At 32.4% G+C, this 20,392-nt stretch overlaps 1 protein-coding gene across 1 annotated transcript; it reads left to right on the top strand.

The window, feature by feature from the left end:
- LOC109353605 lies at nucleotides 12,200-19,923 on the top strand. The gene is made up of 7 exons (XM_019595937.1): nucleotides 12,200-12,530; nucleotides 12,778-12,864; nucleotides 12,941-13,012; nucleotides 14,283-15,740; nucleotides 16,127-16,621; nucleotides 17,121-18,683; nucleotides 19,726-19,923. Exons 1-7 carry the CDS (start codon nucleotides 12,252-12,254, stop codon nucleotides 19,810-19,812), a joined length of 4,041 nt encoding a protein of 1,346 aa, XP_019451482.1. The 5' UTR covers nucleotides 12,200-12,251; the 3' UTR covers nucleotides 19,813-19,923.

Raw genomic sequence — 20,392 nt, 5'->3', positions numbered from 1 at the left:
TAGAATCCATCAAAATCATGTCTATATGTCCTGGTGTTGGAGGTATTTGAACATACCAAATTTCAGTTATTCTAACTGCAATCTTCCAAATGTGTTTTGAGTCATTCAAATCCATGTTCATGTCAAACGGTTGTGATATGGACATTATGTTGATATATAAAAAAAAATACTTTCATACTAAAAAAAATGATATTTTGTTCAAAAATGATAAATATAAAAACTAAAGATAGAAAAACTTAACCTCAAAATAATGTAAAATCATATTCAATTAGAATTGCATGCATCAACATGTAGTGACACCACATAATGTAAAACACCACAGAATCTAAAGGCCTTGAACAAAATAATGGAAAATCATGTCCAGTTAGAAATGCATGCATCAACATTTACTAACAGCATATGTTGTAAAGGTATTGTAACATATCAAGGAAAACATATAAAGAGGTCATATGGACGAAACCTGGTTAGCAAATAAAGGGTTTCATGGTTATAACAAAATTGTAAGCATTTTTTACAATAAAACATTTTTTGTAACAAATATGTAATGACATTTTAAAAAAAGGTGATTTATGAAGTAAAATACCACATAATGTAAAAGGCCATGTTTTTTTATAAGGAGTTTGACTGTATATCAATGACCATATATTATATATCAAAAAATTAAGTATAAACAATTGGAAGTAGTTTAACATACATTACTCAAACAGAAGGAACCTACATGATAACATATGCGCAAATTTCACATTTATTTTAGTAAAAATCGAAGAAGTAGAGAAATAGTAAAATTCATTAGACATCAGTGTGAAACACATAAGTCAGCAGCTACACACTAATTGCAAAGCCCTAATTTCTTTATTAAATTTTTTTTGGAGCTACATGTATTATACACAAATGCATGCATGTCATTCACTATAAAGATGAGAAGAAACCATTTTTAGTAATAAAAATCAAAGAATGACAATATGTGTAAACTGTGAAATATAAAAGAATAATTTACTTTTTAAATTAAGGAACAATGAGCAACCCAATAAAGACAATACCTACAAAATATGGAATACAAAAGAATAATTTATGTTTTAAATCGAGGAACAATGAGCAATCCAACAAAAAGAAAGTGTGATAAAAGAGTAACTACAAAAGATTCAGCTTTTACATAGAAAAGAGGATGTGGTCCATGGTTTGATCTCATTTTTTATAAATGAATAGAATAGAAAAGGTTAACCTAGTAAAGAAGTAATTTTTAGACGAAAATGGTGACCATTTGTTTACAAACCTCATAACCTAGAAAAATTTAAGATATTTACAATCCATGGTTTGAAATGTTTTTTACAACAACACAAATGTAAACAAAAGAAGAATAGAAAATATTAATAAAGAAGAATAGTTTATAATCTATGATGGAAAAGTGGAAATGAAGAAGAATAGATTGAGAAGAAATGTTTTAGAAGAACAGTAGTGTGGGGTTTGGTTTTCAAGGAGGTGATTGAGAAGAAAGGAGCACGGGGTCTCCTACTCTGTAACATCACTTTAATGTAATTAATGTGCTCTTATTTTATTAATATAACTAAAGTGAAATGACTAAAGTAATCACAACTACATTAAAGGCAAATGTAAAGAACGATGTCCTTATAAGTGATATACAATTTTCATATTATGATATAAAAAAAGCATTACGTAATGACAAATTTACCCTAAAAGATCCAAGTGTCAAACATAGAAGAGTCTACTTTATTAATAATACTAGTCTCTTCTATTCTTATATACAGATATAGATGTTAGTCCTTCTATTCTTATATAGATATAGACTATTACCATGATAATGAAGTGTTCTTACAAAAGAAAGAGATTTGTTTATAGGAATGATAATGAGTCTGGATGGATCTGGGAAGTGCATTATCCGGACTCACTTCACTACTTCATTTTTGGACATAAACCTACACCAGACTCGTGCTGATATCCGCTAGGTCTCCTACCCACGGGTCCTTGCGTAATCAATGCATTCGTAAGTACCCACAAATTCAAAAATATTAAAAAAATTGTGAGTTATATATGTAATTGTGTGTTTGTTTCCTATAATCTTATATGTTATTTAGACAATAAAAAAATTATAAAACATAATTTAAAGTTTAAAATAGTGGATCCGTGAGTACCCACAAATTCAAAAATATTTAAAAAATATTTGCGAGTAATTTATGCAATTATGTGTTTATTTCCTACAATCGTATATGTTATTTAAGCGATCAACAAAAAAATTATAAAACATAATTTAAAGTTTCGAACACAATATATTGACTATTAAACATAACTCATTTTATTCAAACAAACATAAAAAACAACTTCAATATTAGGATGCAAAATTTATTTAGTAAGAATTCTTCAATCAACTTAACATTATGTCATACATATAAATTAACAACATAACATTACTTCTTATTGCTTAACAACATAACATCATTGCTTAACTATGTAACATCACAACATAACCTTTAACAACATAACAATCACATTTATGAATTAATATGATATTACAATTATGGATTAACAATATAACATTACAATTATGATTAACATAATATTACAGTTATGTTATTATACATACATATATATATATATATAGGAATGAATAGTGTGTCTGAGTATTCACGAGTTTGGATACTTCAATATCCCGACCCAGACTCATTCAACAACAGGTCTATTCGAAATTGGCAATCTATATGATGCAGAAATGATAGAGAGGAACATATCAAAATGCAAGATAAGAATGAATCAGAAAGAGCAAACTAAAAAATGAATTAATTAATTTCATTGATGATTTGCATTATTCAACACTGGATTACATCATTTATATAACAAAACAAAGAAGAGAAAATTCACTATTCTAGAACTAACCCTTAACTAACTTAACTAACTGAATAACAAAAAAAATCACTCTAAAAATAACAATTCAAAAGCAACAAGATCACATGATTCCAGGGTTGCTTGGGTTAAAAGTAATCTGGCTAACACAATTGTTTGATGAAATTCCCAAATGAACTATGTGACAAGGCACATTGGCCAACTTGGTTTTACTTTCATGGTCAGACTCCAAATTGTCTTGGTCATGACTCGTGCAATGTTCTTCTCGGTCAGGGCTAGGGATACGATCTTCTCGGCCAGGTCCAGGCTTGATGCTTCCTTGGCCAGGGTCATATTTGATGCACCTGCCTTGTTCAACTTGATATATCTTGATGTAACTGCCTTGGCCTTTACTTGGCTTGTTATGATCTTCATATTTTGACATCCCCCCACAAGCTGGACTATGTATATCACAAAGTCCAAGCTTGGATGAGAGATGACATAATTTGGCAGGAGCAAGGGCCTTAGTAAAAATATCTACAGTTTGAAATTTAGTGGAAATATGCATTAAATGAACTACAACATTTGTAACTTTCTCTCTAATGAAATGACAATCCATTTCAATGTGTTTTGTCCTTTCATGAAACACAAGATTGACAGCAATATAAAGAGCTGAATGATTGTCACAATACAAAGTAATATGGTTAGTATGTAAGATAAACAAAGCATTAAAAAGGTATATCAACCATTGAGCCTCACATCCTGCAAGTGTAAGGGATCTATACTCAGCCTCTACAGAGGACCTTGAAACAGTCCTCTACCTTTTACTTTTCCATGATATAAGAGATTCACCATTAAAGAAACAATAGCTTGTAATAGATCTTCTTGTGTCAATGCAAGCCCCCCAATCAGAGTCACTAAAACCTTTGAGGCTAATGTTGGTTTTGCTGGAAAAGAACAATCACTTTCTAGGTGCAGTTTTGAGGTATCTAAGGATTCTTAACCCTGCATTGTAGTGCTATATGGTGGGTTTAGATAGGAATTGGCTAAGGTGGCTCACATTATAAGAAATTTCAGGTCTAGTGTGAGTGAGTTAGAGAAGTATGCCTAATAATCTTCTATAGGCAGTGGGATTGGGATGAATTGGACCAGAATTTTCATGTAACTTTATAGCACTGTCCGTTGGTGTTGTAGCAGGTTTGGCTGCAAGTAACCATGTACCCTGTAGAAGATCAAGGGTATACTTTCTCTAGTAGAGGCTAATGCCTTCTTTTGTTCTGGCAACTTCCATCCCAAGGAAGTATTTCAAGTTTCCAATGTCTTTAATGCTGAATTTCTCATTAAGAAGATGCGTAACAAACTGAATTTCCCTTAACTCATTCCCTGCTAAAACAAAGTCATCAACATAAACAAGAATAACAGTGAATGAATGGTGAGAATTTTTGACAAATAGGGAATGATCTGCCCTAGATTGAGTGTAGCCATTTTGAACTAGAACAACACTTAATTTTACATTCCACTGTCTACTAGCTTGTTTTAATCCATACAAGGATTTTTGGAGTTTGTAGACTTTATATTTGTCAACTACATCAAGACCTTGAGGTATTCTCATGTAGACTTGCTCAAGCTAGTCACCATGAATGAAGACGGTGTTAACATCAAGTTGATGAAGGTGCCATTCCATAATAGAAGCTAAGGCTAGGATGACTCTTATGGTAGTCATTTTAACAATAGGGCTGAAAGTGTCAAGATAGTCAATCCTTGTTGTTTGAGTGTATCCTTTTGCCACCAATCTGGCCTTATACCTATTGATGGTCCCATCTGGGTTGTGTTTGACCTTAAAAATCCATTTACATCCTATGGCTTTCTTGTCTTTGGGTAGGTATGTTATAATCCAAGTTTTATTTTTGTTCAAGGCATGTAATTCTTCTCCTATGGCATCAACCTAATGTTGATGTTGTATGGCTTCATTGTAGCCATTGGGTTCGGTAATGGATGAGATATTAAAGATACAAATTCTGTATGAATCAGACAAATTCCTATAGGACAGAACAGAGGATAAAAGATATTTTGTCTGAGCAGGAGTATCATGGACAAGAGAATTCATCAGGGTACAGTGATAATCCTCTAGATATCTAGGAGGTCTCCTTTTCCTATTAGAGGTTCTAGTAGTCTCACTCTGTTCTTCTCTAGGATTTCTCACAATGGTTTGATATGATTCATCATTGGTTTGGATGTCAAAGTTAAGTTGATGTGTATGTGTATTACGGGTGTTGTCATGGATTTGATGATCAAGGTAGTGATCACCTTGATTAAAGGAATCAGTAGGAAGGGTTTCATCATTATCATTATCATGTTCCTCTTGTTTAGAGAAAGGGAAAACTCCTTCATAAAAGATGACATTTCTGGAAATGAAGGTTTCCTTTGTCTCTAAGTCATAGAGAACATATCCTTTTATCCCTTGTTTGAATCCTAAGAAACTACACTTCCTAGCCCTATGGTCTAATTTTCTTCTGTTGTTCACAAGTGTAGATGCATAACATAAACATCCAAAAATTCTCAAATTAAGGAGATTAGGGTCATGATTGAATAGAACCTGGTATGGAGACTTGTTCTGCAAGACATTGGAAGGCTGTCTGTTTATCAAAAACACAGCATGGGCAGTGGCGTAGTTCCAAAAGCATTTAGGCATAGAAGATTGAAACATCAGGGCTCTTGCTACACCAAGGATGTGCTGATATTTTCTCTCCACAACACCATTTTGCTGTGGAGTTTCAACATAGCTAGTCTAATGTGTGATGCCCTTTAAACAATAGAAATCATTCATTCTTGAATTCCAAACCATTATCAGACCTTACACATTTTTTCACAATTCCAAATTGATTTTCTATAAGAGCAACAAAAGATTTCATAAGAATGGTTGTTTCAGATTTTTTTTTCCATAAAGAATAGCCAAGTATGCCTAGATTTATCATATACTATAGTTAAGAAGTATCTACATTATAATGTGGAAGAGATAGAAACAGGTCCCGATATATCAACATGAATAATATCAAAAATATATTTAGATATACTAGTGCTGTTATGGAAGCTAAGTTTCTTTTGTTTAGCAAAATGACATGCATCACATGGTTCAATTTAAGTATCATAATGTATGAATGGAAATTGCTTATTAAGAACATAAATTTTTTCTCTAGATGGGTGTCCAAGTCTCTTATGCCACATATATTTACTTATATTGTTCATAGTGTTTACAAAATGATTAGGCATAGATGATAAGGTGTCACAGTTAAGGGTATATAGTCCTCATTTTTCTTTAACTGCACCAATCATCTTCAATGTGATTTCCTCCTGTATTTTGCAATTGTTTTTATAAAAAATCATAGAAAAATTGAGGCTCTTGGTAAGCTTAGAAACAGATATAAGATTGAAGGAAAACTTAGGAATGTAAAACACATTTGTTAAGTAGAGATCATTGGAGAACATTACAGTTCCAGATATGGTAGCAGTGATTTCAGTTCCATAAGGCATTTTAATGATAATAGGATCAATCTTCTTGAATGATTGGTATCTTGATAAGGAGTGGCAGATGTGATCTGTTGCTCTTGTATCAATGATCCAATCTTGAACTCTCATACTCTTATGTAGGTTGAGAACATTACCTGATAACCTTTGCTTACCTGGTTCAGCCAATGACACAGTGTTGATTTGGCTATTTGTGTGGCTTGAAGGTTCTTTCAGCATAACTAATATGGCTTTGTGTTGATCAGATGTGAAGCCAATGACATTTTTTCTTCAGTGGGTACATTATTCATGTCATTTTCACCAGAAATAGTTATGTTATTCACATTGTTGCCAAACTTGTAATGAGGTGGGAATCCATGCTTTTTATAGCATATATCCACTAGGGATGGCAAAATGGGTTTGGCCCGACGGGCCAGCCCATTCGGATAGGTGTTTTTAGCGGGTCAGGCTGGGGTTTTTAGCCCAAAAGGCGTATTCAACCCGTTTTGGAAGCCCGTTTTTTAGACGAGCCATGGAGGGATGAGTCGGGCTGGCCCGGCAGGCCAACATTAAGATTAAATTCATTTGTCTATCATGTTGCTCATTGCAATTAAGATTAAACTTTTACAATTTTAACTTATTTTGGATGCTTAAACGTATAATTCTTCTTTCTCTTTGTAAAATGATCATTTAATATCTCATTATGTACTTATCTATTATCTTCACTTTTATCCAATTATTGTATTTGTTATCAGATAAAGGTGGAGATTCACTGACAATTAGGGGTGTTTGAATCAAATTTAAGCATTTAATTAATTGAAATGAAAAATTGGAAGCTCAAACAGAACTAGTGATTTTTATTCCTTTTGGAAAATTAATTGAATTCGATTGCGTTTCAATTTATATTTTTAATGTAGTCGAATTCAAATTAAATTGAGTAATATATATATTTTATTGTGACTGATTTATAATATAATAGTTTTGATTCTTATATACTTTTTAAAACTTAGAGTTATAAGCTCTATTGTGAACTAGGAGTCTAAAAGTTCAAGACTATGGTGGTTTATTGTTTAGAATTTACAAGTTTTGTACTAATGCAATATGTTATTATGAGATTGTGTCTTTTGTTTGTGATTTTTTATTTTAAAAGACATTTATGAATTGTTTGAATTATTTATTTTTGTCTAAAAGCTTTAATGTATGTTTTGAAAAGAAAAAAAAAACGGGCCAGCCCACCCGGCTTGCCAACCCTGCCAAATATGGATCGGGCTGGCATTTTGAGCCCTTTTAACAATAAGGGTCGGGTCGCGCCAGCCCATATTCTGACGGGCTAAAGGCGGGCCAGGTCGGGCTGGCCCGTATTGCCACCCTTAATATCCACAGTGTGTCCCACTTTATTGTAGAAAGTGTAGATTTTTATGGTTGTTCCTCTTCCTCTTGTACCATTAGAACCAGAAGTTCTGCTTAGTCCTGTTTGACAATTTCTTCCTCTAAAACCTCTTCCTCTATATCTGCCTCTTGTAGCAGGATTATCAATTGTGTTTGTGAATATCTTTGTTTCATCAAGAAGGGGTGCTATCTGTCTTTCTTGCTGCATAAGCAAGGAAAAAACCTTGTTTATGTTAGGAAGAGGATCCATAAGCATTATTTGGGATCTTACACCAGAATATTGCTCATTAAGACCTTTCAGAAATCTGATTACATAATCTTCCTCTCTATATGATTGCTTTTGCAAGAACATAAGGTAAGAGGCTTGAAATTATCTATTTCCTGCCAAAGGCCCTTCAATTGGGTGTAATACTTATCTATGGATTGATTTCCTTGTCTTACAATGTACAATTGTTCTTGTAAATTACAGATGTGAAATATATCACCTTGGTAATACATTTCTTTTACGTCATTCCATATATCATAGACAGTCTCAAGTCAGAGCACACTTTGGGAATTGGATCTTTCTATTGAGTAATTAATCCAAGACATCACTAAGGTGTCACATCTATCCCAGGCTTTAAAATCTTGATCCTCAAGATTCAGTCTGGACAAGCTTCCATCAAGAAATTACAGTTTGTTCTTTGTCTTGAGAGCCATCAACATATCCCTAGACCAGGAGTGATAATTTCCTCATGTTAGGTGTTCTTTTACCAAGCTACATCCTGGACTCTCGTTGGGATGCATGTAATTTGGGATAAATGGATCAATGAGAGGATTTGTGACAACTACTGTGTTGGCCATTTTTGAATCAGATGAGGAAGAGCAGTAAAGAAAAGATAGAAGTAATAAGGAACAAGATATGTATATGCACAGCAGAGCATCAATTGATGCTCTGATACCATATTGGAAATTGGCAATACATATGGTGCAAAAATTATAGAGATGAACAAATCAAAATGCAAGATAAGAATGAATCAGAAGAGCAAACTAAAAAATGAATGAATTAATTTCATTGATGATTTGCAAACACTTGATTACATCATTTATATAACAAAACAAAGAAGAGAAAAATCACTCTTCTAAAACTAACCCTTAACTAACTGAATAACAAACAAAATCACTCTAAAATAACAATTCAAAAGCAACAAGATCACGTGATTCCAGGGTTGCTAGGTTAGAAGTAATATGGTTGCAATTGACACAATTGTTTGATGGAATGCCTAAATGAATTGTGTGACAAGGCACATTGGCTAGCTTGGTTTTACTTTCACGGTCAGACTCCAAATGCCTAAATTTAATATGGTTGCAATTGACACAACTGTTTGATGAAATGCCTAAATGAATTGTGTGACAAGGCACATTGGCTAGCTTGGTTTTACTTTCACGGTCAGACTCCAAATGCTTAAATTAGGATTAGGCATTTAGGTCTCACACACACACATTTAGGATTAGTTAAATATGTTCATAAGTTTACATTTAGGATTAGTTAAATATGTTCATAAGTTTTTCTAGTCATATGTTCTATATTTTAGTTTTTATAAGTATTTTTTATTAAAATTAGTTAAATATGATACATGTAATAATTTTAATTATTGAAATAAATAATTGTGTTTAAGGACTACTTTCATGAATTGTAATATAACTAAGTTAATATATTCTCAATTGTAATATTCACCATACAAATATTAATTTCATAACTAATAAAGAATTAATTAAAAGCTTTGAGAGAGAATATTAGCATAATAATACAACACATATTATCACTATCCTTATAATGTTGTCACCACAATCATTACTATGCCAAAGTCACTTTGACCTCTAAATCACCATTATCACATTATCATCATTATTGTTGTGATACTATCACCAACCATCATACAATAAATACAAGTTTCTGCTTGGTTCTACTGCTATTGATTATTAAAATTTTGTCCACACTTTCATTTCTCGAAGCTTTTATGGTTAATTGCAACCATGATACATAAGGTGGTAGTGATGATAGCTAAGAATGGTAGTTGATTATAAAAAAAAGTAAAATTTTGAGTTTCACATGATTCAATAAGGTTTATGAAATTCTAATAATTTAAGTTGTGAAGGTCTTTTATATTGATAAAAGAGTAATTATATTGATTGTTTTTAAGATTTCTCTTAATATAATAAGAACATTTTTCCTCTGTTTTTCACTAATATTCTCATTCTTATTTTATGAACTATCAAGTTACTTGTGAATTTGCACGGGAACATAATTTTTTATCATATGGTTAAAAACACATATATTACTTGTATATCCACATGGTTAAGAATACACATTACTTTTGCACTTTTATGGTTAAAAACATGCATGTTACCCGTACATTCGTATTATTAAGAACACACATAATATTCGTGCATTCGCATGGTTAAAAACATACATGTTACCCGTACATTCAAATTGTTAAGAACACAAGTATTACATGTGCATTAGCATAGTTATAAACACACATATTACTCGTACATTCACATTCTTAAAAATATATATGTTATACATGCATACGTATTCGCATGATCGAAACATGTTCAAATACACAAGGAAAATACATGACAATTTCGAATTTGAATTTTCTAATGAAAATAGGGAAACCAAAACGTAATATTATTATGTTATTTTTTTAAAATAGATATTTAAAAAGTTGTAGAAAACAAATGGTGATAATGTATGAGTACTTTTTATAAAAAATAAATATCTAAAAGTTATAAAAATGAAAGGTTTTTTTCAAATTCAAAATTGATTTTTTTTAATTATAATAACAAAAAATTAAAATTAAAATAATATGAACTGTGATGACTAATATTGAATGAGAAAAAGTATCACAAAATAAGAATAGATGTATAAAATAAACAAAAAAATCAATAAAAATGCACTTTAAAGATAATTGGTTGAAGAGAAGAAAAGAAGAAAAGTGATGAAATTAAGGAATGGAAAGAATAAAGAGAGGGTTATGTGCTTAGTAATAAAATGAGATAAAAAATAAGTAGAGAAGAATACAAACGTGTTTTTGGAGAGAAAGAAATGAACTTCAAAAATAATTCAACAACAATTTAATGTAATGTGACTATTATTTGAATTTATATAGAAGGAATGTGGAAGCAAGTAAATGGAAAAAATAGAAATTAACAAAATATAATAATGAAAATTTATTTTGTATTTGATTTAATGTATTGGGCAATAATGAATATCAATGCATGAGAGAGAAAGTAACATGATGTGTGTATGAGACTGTGTGTACATGATCTAAAAATGAAGGGATATATGATACCATACTTGAGTGTGCATGATAAGGAAAATTAATTGCACAAGATGTGTATGGGAATGATACTGTATGATAACATGTAAATGTTGGAGCCGTACATGTTTGGATGTAGAAAATTGAATATGGTTGTGACACGTGTCCAAGAGAAATTTGTTGGGATTTTTTTTCCATATATAGTTAATTAATAGATTATGTTCTTAAACAATAACAAGGAGAGATAACAAAAAATATAGATATTTAGTTAATAATAAGGTAGGTTGTGAGTCCCAAATATAAATATGGATAATGTTTGACATTGTAGGGAAAAAAGGTAGATGTTGTTCTTATTTCATGGAGAGTTATAATAAATTATAAAATAATGTGTGAGATCAAAATAAGAATGAAGTTGATATTTGTTGATGGAGATGCTCTAAATGTAACTTGTTAATCAAAATCATTTTTGTTTGGTGCTCAAATCAAGTTGAGGTCTAATCCAAGTTGGACAACACAAGTAATTAGTGTTATGAGAATCGATTGGATCGGCAGTCTAACCGTCTAGGCGCTAACTAAACTTGAAAATGATTCTGATTTGTTATCTTAACTGAATGAGGGGTTAGACCACTTAAAATCGTGGTAATTCTAGTTCGATCGTGTTAAATCTAGTTAAACCGGAATAATACGAAAAGTAAACCGAATGGTTCACATAATTTTTTTAAGAAAAAGTGAAATACTACTCTAACATTTTATTTTATTTTTGTCTAAAAAATGATGGAGATATCTTACTTCACGTAATTATTAGTTATATAAAATTTTATATTTATATATAATTTTATATTATAGATAATTATTAATTATATATAACATTATTCAGTCTAATTGGACAATTTAATCATTTAAATTGGTTAAACTAATATAATACATCTTCCAATTTGATGTCGGATTCTGATTTCACGACATTTCAAATAATAATAAATTTACAACTTTTGAAAGGGAGAAAAAAAAGGAGGTGGATAAAGGAAGACAAAAATACAGGGAAATTGAGCAAAGGAGAAAGTAGTAACGGGCTTAGGAGCCAATATTGGGTCAAGTCGGAGCAAATATCTCTAAGTTCTGTTCAAGCACTGCTCCAAAGTCCGAACCACATGTACTATAAATAACAATTTTAAAGCGCGAAATTCAATTTTCCAAGTCCGTTATCTCTTACCACAGAAAATGCGAACTCGATTTCTGAACAACGATTACTTCACTCTCCCTCCATCCCAACCATTCCTCCACCTCCCAGTCCCTCGCCTCCCATCGCCGTCCTCCGCCGTAAATGACCTCCTCAACTTCGATTCCTCCATCTACGTCTCCAATCACATCGACACCTTCCCCATCGACACCGCCCTCTCCACATTCCTCTCCGCCGTAATTCCTCACAAAATCCACCTCCAATTTCCCGATACCGATGCCGCCACAGCCACCGCTCCGTTTTCTAAACCAGATAACTTGGTGAATTGAGTTTCAGTTTACGCACTTCTCGTATTTATTGTTATTATTGAAAAAGTATCTCTAAAGTGAATTTGTGGCTAAAGTGAGCAAATAAGTTATATAAATGATTGATATTGATTAGCTGAAATGCATGCACGAATTTCTTAATCCGTTGTATTATTCAAATATAGATACACATTTATGCTCAAATCTTACTTTAAAGGATTTTTATTTAGTTTTGCTAAGATCTTACTATAATTGTTCACAGGAAAGTAAAACGGTTGGTTTTAGTGATCAGAACGAAATTTCGTATGGAACGGTTCAGTTTGAAATTCCTGAGCTTGATGCACTATTGGTGAGATGCTTTTTTTTTTGTTAGCATTGTCATTCAATAGTTACGGTAATAATTTATTTTGTATCGTATTTTAAAGGAAAATGCTTGCTTCACGGAGATGGAGAGGATGCAAATGCTGTGTCAAACCCCAGAGGTTGAGAATATGATGGTGAGAACATTAAATTGACACTTATATAATCACTTGGTATTATTATCATTTAAAAACGAGATAAATAAAGTTTTAAAAGTTAGCATGAGTGATTATAAGCTATGAAGGTCAGATTCGTCAAATACCCTCACGTGTCGGTGTCCGACACGTATCCGACACGGATACGCTCGGATTCACGAAGGATACGTATCCATAGAGTATCCAAAAATTAAAAAAATAAAATAAAATAAATAAATATTAAGACACGTATCCGATTCATTTTCAATAAAATATAGGAAATATTAATTCGTTTTCAGTAAAATATATGATATATAGATTTGTTTCCAGTAAAACAGGATAAGATAGATTTTTTCCCAATAAAACATGATAAGATAGATTCGTTTCCAATAAAATAGAATAAGATAGATATGTTTTTCATTAAAATATGATAATATATATTTGTTATGGAAGACAATGATTTTAGGATAGAATCGTTTTCATTAAAATATGATAAGTTAGATTTGTTATGGAGGGCAACGATTTTAAATTTCCATTATATTTTTTACTTTGGATATTTTGATTTACACTTATAATTTTATCATATTTTATGTGTTTTTATTATTTTATGTGCGTATCCCTGAACGTATCGTATCCTGTATTTTGGAAAAAATACGTGTCGACGTATCGGATACGTATCTACCCGACACACGTATTAGTATTCGTGATTCATAGATTATAAGCATAATTAAATGCTAACATTTATCTTGCAATATTTTTCGTGTATAATGATATTAAAGTTAAGAAAAAAAGTAAAATATTGTAATATATAGTTACAAGTGATTAAAAGTAGATACAAATGTGTCCAACACTACTTTAGGTTCTCTACAGTACTTGAGGGTTGAGTAATGACGGGTAATAAAACTAAATTTTTAAAGATACAAAATTTTAATTATTTTTTAATCAAATAATTTCAAAAATTAGTTCACATCCCTCATTTTCCTCAATTCCACTACTGGAGAAGTTCAATTCGTCCAACAAAAGGTGACTATTTTGAAGTGTTTTGTGATTTTTTATATATTTGGATCATATATTATTTATGGTGGACGCTGGGTTATGTTATTTATTGAACTTTCAACTTAAAGAGCGAAATGTATTCAGTTTTTTAATCCTTGGGAATTATATCTTATGCATCATATATAACAATAGGACACGAACAAAGATTTTAATTTTCTTCCTTCATGTGTTCATCTTCAAAATTCATAGACAATTAATTCCTTTGTTTTCCTAGCAGGAAATGCCCAAGCCCGAGCCTAATCCATCAATGCAGTACCCTTATGAGGCTCTGGAATCAGTATGTTTCCTAGAAGATGTTATTTCAGAGTACCTGAAGGGGGAAAATGCATACTCTGTTGAAGATAATATTTCTGTTCAACATCTACCACACTCTTCTGTCCAAAACAAATTTCTTACATTGGAACTGGATGAGGAAAGTTTGGGAATTCCTACTTGCCTATCTGTGGTAGAAATTGTTCGTAGATATTTTGAAAACACCAGACCTGAAAATTTTGATGAACAATATCAATCCATAACCGAGGGCAAGGAAATTTTGGGTTCTATGAACTATAACATGATGAAGTTTTTCTCAAATGACTGCTTATCAAAGGAGAGCCTGGTGTTATCAGATGTTTTTTCTGAAAGCAATTTTATAAATTTATTGGAAATTGAACATGTTGATTGGACTACTGCTCTGCAAGGGACATTGCAGGTTGATAGTGCTTTGTTACTGAATCTAGCTAACTTTGATGAATTTGTGTTCCTTGAGGAAAACATAATTCAAACTTTTGAAAGCTTCTATGAAACAAAAGCATTGGATGATCTGGAAACTGGTGATTGGATGTTTAAGAAAGAGTTTAACTTCAAGAATTTTGAGGAATTGATTGTTAGTAATGAGATAGCATTAATAGATGACACTTTCAAATCTTTGCCAGTACCTGTTATCTCTGATTACAAAATGACAATAACTATGCATGATGTCATTGAGGAGCTATTTTCAAAGTTGAAGACCCGTCCCCTATCTACTTCTGATGGAATTTACTTAAACTGGGATCTCTTGGAGGAAGATAAATGCAATATAAAAATTTCTAACTTCTTTCAGAACATATTGGCTAAGATAGATATGAACACCTCAGATTTCAGAGGAAAGTCTTTTGATTATGGAATGTTGGTATTTGATCTCATTTTCTCTGATGACACTATAGGTGAATGTGACATTAAACAAAGTGAAGAGTTGCAGAAGTTGCTTTCTCAGTGCATGTCTCTGCCTGACATACAACCTGTGGAATTTGCTTCAGCCAAAACATTGGAACGTGGATCTTCTAAACAAGGAAGTCAAGAACAATTACCTGAAATAAATGCTGACAAGGCTTCCTTGTTATATAAGTCCATGTCAGAAATCAGTAACCTTGATTACCTTTTAAACCCTGAAAAGGCGCCTGTTAAAGGGGATTGCAATTTTGTAGCACAGTCCACCAATAATAATGTTAGTGTTCCAAAACGTACTGTTAGGGGGGATTGTACTTTTGCAGTAAAGTCAACAAATGCTAATGTCAGTGTTCTAAAGGTTAGATCCACTGAATTGAAGGCTGGTCCACAATCCCAACAATTGCACACTGTTGACTTGGATGACCATGCTACTCTCAAAGCACTCTGTGATGGTGTTGAAATGCCCCCAAACACTGAATTGTTATTGGTAAGCTTGTAAGCAATTATGCATAGCTTAATGTCTAAAGAATCTATATCATACAAACTCATGAATCATGATATTGCAAATAAATTCTGAAATTTTATAAAAGCAGTTTTGAAATTCTTCCAAGTCTTGTTTGTGAACAAATTTGAAAGTTATTCTACACTCAAAGATGAATGGTTACATCAAATTTGTAATTATGGTTTAGAACAAAGTTGCCAAATTTGTGAACTGATCTGATAATCAAATGCTTTCACCTGCCACCTTTTTTAATTGGAAGCACTGAATTAGCTGCATCAGTTGATTCTTGCTCTGAATTATTGCCCTATACTTCGCTTGCCAATCAATGTGCATGCATATTATTAACCTCACTAAATTCGTTTGGTTCTTAGGAAAGTGAGTCTCAGTTTATTTTCAATGCTAAGGGAAGTTTGCTGAACCAGAAGTTGGAGAGGCTGGTGAACTTTTGTCCAGTGGAGCAAAGCTATGATATAAAATCTTCAAATGTTGCACCTGAAGCAGACAGTTTTGTGCCACTAATTCCTGCAGCGAAAGCTGATGATGGTCATCACAGCATGGAGCCTGGAACAGTTGTCATCGTGAATACTCAAAATGTTGATAAGGAAATGATAGTGTTTAGAAGAAGCTCTTACCAAGTAATTCTTGCAATGGAGAAAGGAGGAATTCAAGTTGTAGAACGTGATTTAGATTTACCTGTGGATATCATATTAAGTTCTGCAATTTGCTTGGTATGGTATGATAGTAGAAACCTTGGGAAGAAAGCAACTCCAATGACTGAAACATCTTCAAGCTTGCCTTCATGCATTGAGAATATTGCAACAGATGTTCTGTCATTGCTTAGTTTTTACTTTCGTGGCTGTTTTCTGGTACTTTCTAATTTATATTAACTACACCAGCAATATGATTTACTTTTTCAACTGTTTCTATATATGACGTTATCAAGTAGTGTTTGAGAAAAAATGAAGGTGTTTGATGTTTTCCTGGTGGTTTCTTTATGTTCTATTTGAGAAGCATTTTGGGGAAGAATGTCAATCTCGGAGCTCAGCTTCAGCTTTTCCATTTTTGAACCTTCCTTTAGACCCCTCCCAAGATTAATGTTGAACTGATTAAACACTATAATATTCACCCCTTAGGAAAGGGGAATTAAGGGATTTTAATCATAGTGATCATAAGATCTTAATTTAGTACAAAGGTACAGATAAAATCAGTTTTCTGAATCTGATTATGTTGTATATGATAGAAAAGAAGCATCATAATGGAAGTAAACATGACAAATTAAAATATGAGACTCTTTGTAGTGGTTGTTACTTGAGCCTGATCACTCATGTATTGAACTGGTTTTAATATCTACTCTTACCCTTACAGGTGTTTGAAGGAGAGTTTAACTTTATTTCAACTGTAATGGAATCCTCAGACGGACTTTATGCAGCAGCGTCAAGCCTGGGAATTGATTTGCAGGTCTTCCTTTCTTACTCACCCGAGTTGACAAATGAAGTTATAGTAAGCTGCATTAAGAGTGCTACCAATTTGACAAGGGGTCTGTATCCCAAAATGCCTGAATCAGTAACTCTTGCTGAGTCATTTCTTACGAAATTTCCAGGTATAAATCCTTTAACGGCACACTCCATACTATCTTTGGGGATAACACTTAATAAATTTCTCGAGTTGTCACATGAACAAAGAATGCATATTTTAGAAAAGTATCATGTTCCAGAAGAAAGTATTTCTCTATTCAGTATTTTCTGCAAATATGGGGAGCGGGAGGACTCAAAATCTATACTGACAGACTGCTCTTCAGTATCTTCTGGTCCAGACTCAGATAAGTGCCATTCATATCAAGTTGACAATGAAAGAAAAAGAAAATATCCTTTTAGTGGTTATCAGAGAGATGAATCATATTTTGATGAATTGTTGGACTTCGAGACACTCCTTGATTCCTCTACCTTGCCAAAACCTTGTGATCTTGGTGTGTCAAATGATGCTCGGAATTCCAGTGACTTAACCAAGACTAATTTTCCCATGAGTGATTTCTCAGGTCAAAATCGAAGTGCCAGTGCGACTACAATGAGCAACCCTTGCATAGTTTCTCAATCCTTACATGATCAGTGGAACTGCAAAGCTCCTCAAATATCAGATTACCTGGAACAACCCTGTTTATCATTGAAAAATAAAGGGTTGACTCAGAATGGTATGATGGACACTGCTACAATGACCAAAAATTTGAATTGGCATAGCCACGGTAATTATGAGAAGTTGCATGAGGACATTGTAGGTAAAGTGGTTGACTTCACTGATAGTCCCCTACTAGATAAAAGGTTCTCCATTTCTGACTCCATGTACTTCCCAAGTTTGGTGAATGAGACAGAGAAAGATCATTTAAGAAGTAATAAAATTGCAAGGAGATTGTCATTTGATAATAGCAGACACCAAGAAGCCAACTCGTCGAAAATATGGAGCTCTTTAAAAGATACAGGACTGAAAGATGACAACTATCCCAAACCAGACTTTGGAAAAGATGCATTTCCTCTTGATTTCAAGTATGGTGAAAACATATTTGAAGAGGGTTTAAATCAAGCATCTATGAGGAACTTACAAGGAATACCCTTCCAAGAAGAAATGTCACATTTGAGCGAAACTCCACTCTCACATGCCCTCCGGTCAGCTAGTCCATTAAAAAATTCACCTTTTACAACTAAATTTTTAAAAAGGATAAAAGAAAAGGGTATAATGCGTCAAAGATCACTATCATGTGAGAAGAGAAGAAGTCCTTCTGTATTTGATTTCTTTAAGTACCAACCTAGTAGATCAACACCTGGAAATATTCCAGAACATAAAAAGCTGAAGAAATCTGCACCACCATATTCAGACTCAGTCAAGAAAGGAAGATATCATGCTTCTCTTACTCCGAATGATAAAATATCAAAGAAGGTATGTTTAGTTGTTTACACTCTATCTTTGGGTTAAAGTGAAAACATAGATTAGCCAAATAACTTTAATCAAATTGGATATCTATCTATTTAACTCCTTTATGGTCTAAAGAGCTAAGAAGCACGGATACGTGTGTCGGATACAATATGTATCTAATACATCGACACATATTTTTTCTAAAATAAGAAAAAACACATAAAATATAATAAAATTATAAGTGTAAATTAAAATATTCAAAGTAAAAAATATAATGCAAATTGAAAATCATTGTCCTCCAACATCCCAAGTACCAAAGTTAGAAAATATAGTAAAATAATTCATAAAATTGCTTATTGTCTAGCCCTAGAAACACAAATAGTATTAATTTCATCTCATCATTGATAACGATGTTATGGATCGGACAGTCGGTATGGTGGAAAGGCTACTGGAGGGTCAATACGGTATGATAATATGTTGGTATGAGTTTTTGTGGCATTTAAATAAGTTGGTATTTTATTAAAAATGAATATATCTTATCCTATTTTATTGAAAACGAATATATATTATCCTATATTTTATTGGAAATGAATCCGACACGTGTCTTGATATTTATTTATTTATTATTATTTTTTTGGATACTCTACGGATACATATCTTTTGCGAATCTGAGCGTATCCGTGTCGGACATGAATGTGTTTGACGAATCCGTACTTTAGAGTTAAAGAGAAATAAAAGAAAGATCTAAAACTCAATTTTGCTTTTTGTTTGGTCTTGCTCAGCAGGTGTGGCATTGTATGATGTGAGATCTTTTGACAAGTCTTTGATTGTATTACCTCCAATCTAAAAGCTTAAAAGTCATCTACAACTTGTTGTATAAAATTTAAACTCCAAGAACCAAACAATTATTTACATGCATGGCAAACGTTATTTTATAGCCTGGGCATCTTTATTTTAGGAGAACATTACCAGTTACAAAAATACTAACAACTATTTCCAAGAATTAGTTGACATCTGTACAACTTTGCTTCAGTCCTATTATTGATTGGAATTTGGTTAATGACAGAAACTCACTTTTGGGAGGAATGAAAGTGGAGGCCAAACTAAGCTGGTCTGGGGTGAGGGAAATAAGTTAGGGTATCAGACAAAATAATCTATCATCAGAAAGAAAGATGGAGGCTTTATATTATAAGACGAGTTTAAACTTTTGGAAGGTATTTTCACTATTTTGCTTTACAACTGTAATTTTGTAATTGTCACACAATTGAAGCTTCAAACTTTCATGTACTCAGGTTATTTTCCTCATGCTAAGAAAGTCCCAGTTCAGCATCATCTCTTTTTGTCCTTCGTATACCAGATATAGATTATTTATGATCCATTTTATGATCAAAGTACTTTTATGAAGTTACATATTGCAGCATCTACATGAAACAGAAAATTGCAGAATTGATAGAAAACTTACTTCCCCAGAAAAAAATTGCGTTTCACATTTACATGCATGTAATACTTTCAACAATGTAAAGTGCTTCAATATATTTTTCATGAGCCAAATTGATTTTCAAAGTAGCCTTTTGTATGGTATAAATACTACCTTCTTAATTACTTCAAAATTAAAATAGGAAGTTCTAAAATTAGCTTCTTACACTAGCATTAGGAAGGACCATGTAACAACATAAGATGATAGGTTTTCTAGGTTTCAATAGCCTTTTTGTTCTTCTAAGCATCAGACCTTA

The sequence above is a fragment of the Lupinus angustifolius genome, chromosome LG08 (genome assembly GCF_001865875.1).
Source record: "Lupinus angustifolius cultivar Tanjil chromosome LG08, LupAngTanjil_v1.0, whole genome shotgun sequence".
Lineage (NCBI taxonomy): Eukaryota > Viridiplantae > Streptophyta > Magnoliopsida > Fabales > Fabaceae > Lupinus > Lupinus angustifolius.
The sequence above is the reverse complement of the archived record's forward strand: the minus strand, read 5'-3'. Positions and strand labels throughout refer to the sequence as shown.